This window comes from Macadamia integrifolia, chromosome 5 (assembly GCF_013358625.1).
Source record: "Macadamia integrifolia cultivar HAES 741 chromosome 5, SCU_Mint_v3, whole genome shotgun sequence".
In the NCBI taxonomy this organism is placed as follows: Eukaryota; Viridiplantae; Streptophyta; class Magnoliopsida; order Proteales; family Proteaceae; genus Macadamia; species Macadamia integrifolia.
Window position 1 is genome coordinate 22,966,031 of NC_056561.1, and position 6,235 is coordinate 22,972,265.

The window sequence follows — 6,235 nt, forward strand, 5'->3', positions numbered from 1 at the left end:
TGTTAATTATTGGTAAATCATTTAGAATGCTGAAAACTGGGGCAAAAAATTGAGTATGTGTATATGTAGGTCAGTAGGTATAGTGGCATGAGGTTGGTATTGTTTTTATTTTATTTTATCGTTTTTATGGGGGGATTCATTGCGATAATCTTCCCATGTGAATGAATTTTTTTTTAATTAACAATTCTGGCATAGCGAGCCCATGTCTAGGGTGCTTATGCTTTAGAAGGAAATTGAAAGCCCTAAACTGAAATATCACACAAGGAACTTTTCAGCAGAGTACGAATCAGGGCAAACCTGTTGGAGATGAAATCCATGAAAGCCATCATTGGAGAGAGAAGGAGAGGAGATTCCCAGTGTTACAAGGATGAATGATTTTGTATATTAAGTCTTTGGACCTTAGGATAAAAGCAAAAGATAGATGAAGGAACCTTTGTGAACCTATCTTCCCCATTCATCTGCAAGATATTGTTTCTTGTGGTTAGTCATCCTTGGGTTAGTACTTTTTTGAAAATAAATGCATATTATTCCTTTATTCCTGTGGCGGGTGTCTTCCCTTCCTTGCATGCCCAAGTGCTGGGTAAATTTTCCTTCCGATATAAAGTAAAGACATGGACTTGTAATCCGTGATTATCTGCAATGAAGGTTTGGCTTCAATGGAAATGGCTGGACAGTATTTATTTTTCAATGTTCTTACAGTCACAGATGGCATTCGAGAAAGAGAAGGCCCTGTTTGGGTGGCAGAACTGTTCTAGAAATGTATGCCAACTTGTGCCATTCTGGTAATTTTCACACTGAAATGTGTTTGGCACCAATGTGTCACATAAACACCATTCCTGGTACAGAAACAGCTGGAACATATTCTACTGTAATCTTCATTGACAACATATGTTTTATTGTTTAAGATCGTTTGGCTTTTAGTTCTCTTTTCTGAGTTGAAGGAGTTGAAAAAGTTGATCCTCTGAAATATCTACATTCGATGTGGTATTTCAGAGGCAAAAAACTTTTAATGGGTCCCCGCTAGTTGTGCAATATATCAGCCCCACTAATAGATCTGAATTTACCTCATAACATGATACAGTTGCTGTAGCAATGATGGAGAGAGAGAAAAGGATCCTGTCCAAAGAGAGAAGAAAGACATCTTTAGAGGGAGTGATCAGATCAATTGGGGAGAGAGGAGAGGGAAGAGATATTGATCTTTTGCAACCGGGGGGGGGGGAGAACTAGCCACCTATGGTTATCAAATCAAACAAATTTAATTCATTCTATTTTATCGCTGGGGGTTGTTACAAATGGGAATGGGGGGAGGGGAGAATGTTCCAGCCTTTTACATAGGGAAGAATGAAAATAAAGACAAAAAAGTTATATTGGGCTGAAATAGATATGAAATGAAAAATGGAGCAGAGACGAGGATTGTAACCCATCTTCCATCCATTGGATGCCGTAGTACCTCCATTATGTGAAGAAATTTGCAGGGCGGAAATACACTAGTGATCTTGCACATATGAAAAATAGGCATTTAATTGAGGTCCTCTGTAATTCAATCATTTTGAAAATGTGCGAGGAATTGATTATAATGATGATTTTTCTTTTTTTAGCTTTCTGGTTCCCTTTCTTTAATTATTATTTTTTTGATATCGTAAGCATTTAAAATTTAGACAATCTATTTGTTTGCTACTTTTGGATAATTTTTATTGGTTTATTACAACTTTTACTAATTTCTGTTCTTTTAGGTGAGCAAGGTGCTGAACAAGATAAGTCTCTTGAATTGTCACTACCTGAGGGAGAGAAGTCTCCTGAGAATAATGTCCCTTCACTTGAATCTTTTGAAGCTGAAAATCTGGATGTTGACTTCGAGGATTTTCAGGAGGTTCGTTTACTTATTTTTACTTCTATCTTTTATGGATGAATGTTGATAAGCCAGTTAGGTTGTGGATCACACCCCCTGAAGACAAATAAGTTGATTGGCACAGGCTTATCAATTAACCATGTTCTTTTATTTTTCAAGTAGTGGTAACCATATGAGCCAGTTACTGACTCAATTTCTTTTAACATTTAGTAGTGTGGCAGCATTTTTTTTGTGATGTTGCAACATTTATTTTTAATATTGTTGATTTGGTAAAATTTTACTAAATTTTTAATTGTTTCTCTAACTTTTTGATTATGCCATTTTCTTCATTTCTTCATTAAAAAATATTGCATTATTTGAATCTCTTGCAGCAATCTCAGACCTGAAACCTATTTTTCATGGTGCTTGAAGCTTAAACACTATTTCTGATGTGTTCTTGTGCTCTACTCAAGTGACTCTTACATGTCATATAATGCATTCAAACATTGTTCTTTTTTTTTCACCACAACCTTTCAGACTGTTGGATTAGCAACCTTAAGAGAAAAAAAAGGGGGGGGGGGGGTAGAGGTTCACCCTTGCCAAGGCCTAAACATTTCGGTAAAATTATCGAGATGGGGCGAAACCTGGTAGATTTAATGCACAGAAATGGCCAAAATTTGCCCTAAATGGTTGATATTTAGCATGGAACTTTAGGGACTCCCTATTTAAACACAAAACACATTTGAATTATAAGATGCAAAAAAATGGTGAGGGGGGGAACCGCTCAATGTGGTTGTTTGGTTTCAGACCCATGTTGCTAGTGTATACCATAGCGTGTTGTATCCTTTCACTTACATTACATAATCTATTATACATAAAATTTAGACCTAGAATACACAAGAAGCAATAGAAATATGTCATAGGAATGAAGAACTATAAAATTATCTAACACATCTAATTATGAAATGACAGCCATCATGAAGTTGCTTCCATTGTTGAAATGTGTTGTCTTGGACAACAGGTGCAAATTTCCAAGTGTTTGTGAATCTCAGTTGATGGGATTCCAAGTCACCTAATGGGATAAGGGTTGGAAAACGAACTGAAAATCAGAATTGCAGGGATGGAACTATGAACCAGGCAACAGAGAAATTTTCTATCTCTGTAGAAATAAGTCTGACTAGGCCAATGTTCTGGTCGAAGGTCAGGTTTTGCAGGCAGAATGTCTTAATAAAATTTCAAAACAATCCAAGGTCTGAATTCAGAGTTATCAGGGTTTCCTGATTAGGGTAGGATACTAGTAGTTCATAGAATTCGATAGGCAGAAAACTCAGAATTCAAAAAAGGTCTTTTAAGATCGAATCTAGAATTGATTTGGTAGGAGCTTTACTGATAAGTGATAACAGTAACAGAACTAGTAACAAAAACAGAAAACAATTCCTGAAATTTCAGAAATTTTGAATCCTTGCTGAAATAGTTTCTCAGAAATCGACTGGAAAGATCAGATTTTGGACTCGGGAATTGAAACAGAACTTGAAGTAAACTCAGGAGAAGTTATAACTGTTAGGATATAATTAGACTTGAGAGAAAAACAGAATAAGCTAATAGAAGAATAATCTTGTGCAGGAGTTAAAGAGAATATTACTACTGACCTGGTTAATTGAATAGGCGAAAATAAAAGAAGATAAGAAGATAACTGATTCAGGAGTCACACTTTAATCACAGACTTGGCATCACAGCGAGGTTTTCCTGGCACCCACCAGACCATACTGCATCTCACGGAAAAATATTGTCTGATTCTCACAGAACTGATAAAGCAAAAGCTTCTTTCATTAATTAAATCGTTGGACATTTTTTTTTTATAACTGATTCTAAGACTGAAAACCTGATTGGTTCAGGAATAAAATAATAATAATAAAAAAAAACTGACAAGTGAATCTCCTCCCATCGACCAGCCTACTTAGAAGAGTTTAAACTATGCCACTTAAAATGATAACCAAATCAGAAAAGGAAATTCCTCCCTGCCGTGGCTTTGTTTGGGAGTCCTAAACAGACTTAATAACTGGATGAAAACAGGAAAACTAAGGGTGGACTTACAGAGTCCTTAATCAAGCCCAATACTATCACATTAATAACAAAATAAACTAAACATAAGGCTCCAAAACGATCCCACAGCTATATTGATGTCCAGATTCCTGAAGTGGCCAGGAAACCTGGAAATTCTGGAACCACAGAGTTTTGGTTCAAACCAGAATACTGGTTCAAACTAAGGGTGGACTTAGAGAGTCCTTAATCAAGCCCAATACTATCACATTAATAACATAATAAACTAAACATAAGGCTCCAAAACGATCCCACAGCTATATTGATCTCCAGATTCCTTAAGTGGTCAGGAAACCTGGAAATTCTGGAACCTCAGGGTTTTGGTTCAAACCAGAAAACTGGTTCACAGTTGAACCAGCCCAACATAGCCCAAACCAAACCAAACCGCAATAGAATCTTTTCTTCCTCATCCTTCTAGCTGATTACTGTATCAACTCTCCTCGACTTGAAAAAAACTTGACCCTTGGGTTTAGGCAGATGTGGGGGAAACAACATGTGGGATAGCAGCCTCCCTCACCAAATTCTGGTTGTGCATAGATGTAAGGAATAAAATCTTCAACTCTGGGAGCTCTCTCTTCAAAGAATTTAGTTGGAATCGCAAACTCAATGACCTCCACATCAATGATATCTGTATTGGTCATAGTCTCATGTGGAATGTCCTGAGAGTTTTTCCCAAACGTGTCATCGTCTTCTTCCACCGATGCTTCAACCTCTTCAACCTCAACTGCACCCAATTCCTTGGTGTCTTCATAATTGTGGGAGTCTTTCAATTCTCCTCTTCCCGTAGAGCTTTCTGAAAACAGTCTTGTATGTCATATACATCATGCACATTAAGCTCCTTCTGAATCTCGGGATTCAGGCTTGACTTGAATTACAAGACTAACTAGATATCATGTTTATCGACCCCTGTGCGTGAGATGAGAGCATCAAACCGTTCCATGTACTCTTCAAGTTATAAGCTGCTTGTTGAGCAGCCGAGCTCTGAATGTGGGGAAGGGGTGATATAGTAATTCTTCAATTCCTCCTTCATCTCTGACCCATGTGGTAGGTGCTGTACCACGAATCTGTAGTCTGCACTTATAGGATCTCCACCATTTCCTTGCTGGCACTATCAGTTTAGCTCGCACAAGTCTCAGTTTTATTTCCTCTGTCAAGGTAAACTAGTCAAAGTAATCATCCAGACTGGAAAGCCAGCCATAGCATACTTGGGGCTCGAGTTTCATGTTGTATTCTTTCAACTTAAGTTTCATCTTCTGTGTAACCAAAAATTTGTCAAACCAGTCTCAACTCTCAAGTGAAGTACGCAAGGTTCAGAAATCCAGAAGAAAAGCAAAACTTAAACTGACAAGGAAATCTCCTCCCATCAACCAGCCTGCTTGGAGAAGTTTAAACTTTAAGCTAATTAGGAAACTTAAAGTAGTAACCAAATCTAAGAACGGAACTCCTCCCAGCCGCACGCTTTGTTTCGGAGTCCTAAACAGACTTAATATCTGAATGATAAATAACAACTATGGCTGGATTTGGAGAGTCCCTAGTCCAGCCAACCACTATCGTATTCATAATAAAATAAACTGATGATAAAGATTCCATATCGAACCAAAATCTGGATTGATCTTCAGATTCATGAAGTGACCAGGAAACCTGGAAATTCTGAAACCTCAGGGTTTTGGTTCAAACGAGAAAACTGATTCACAAGTGACCAACCCAAGCCAAACCAAACTATGGGAGAATCTTTTTTTCCCCTCTTCTTTTAAGCTGAATACAGCAATGCGAAACAAAACTGCGGTTAGGAGCACTAATATTCTGTATGCACAGGATGGAACTTTCTAGTTTGTATTTCTATTTTATTTAAATAATAAAAAAAAAATACTCCAACCCTATGGGAGGGAGAATATGGCTGCTTTCTTTTGATGTTGTTATCTGCCACACAACTTCCTATTTGGTGTGTATGCTATTGCTTTGTTAATGAATGCATCTGTCTGGCATTTTACCTAGTATAAATGGATAATGCTTAATGGTTTGGAATGCTATATATTTTGATATTAGGTCTAAATTTGCTTCTCTCCACCCTCGCAGTGTTAGGGATTCCCCAAGGAACAAGCTTATTGTTGTGTCTTGGGGTCTTCCCTCTTCCATCTTGTTGTCCTTCCCCCTCCCACACCCCTCGCGTGATGGTTTTGTTACCCTTCTCTTGGTTATTGGATTGTCTCTTCCCCACTCCCAAACACTGTGATGGGTTTGTTCTTCTTTTCTTGGCTGATTTTTAGCCTCTCCCTCCACCCCGTTTCCCCCTTGTATATTCTTTTT

General features: G+C 37.7%; 1 protein-coding gene across 1 annotated transcript in view; it reads left to right on the forward strand.

The window, feature by feature from the left end:
• The window catches only part of LOC122077816 (transcription initiation factor TFIID subunit 1), a 60,759-nt gene that overhangs the window by 16,109 nt on the left and 38,415 nt on the right, over positions 1–6,235 (forward strand). Inside the window, exon 6 of the mRNA XM_042643712.1 lies at positions 1,734–1,870. Coding sequence (XP_042499646.1) covers positions 1,734–1,870 — 137 coding nt within the window. The remainder of the gene's footprint in view (positions 1–1,733; positions 1,871–6,235) is intronic.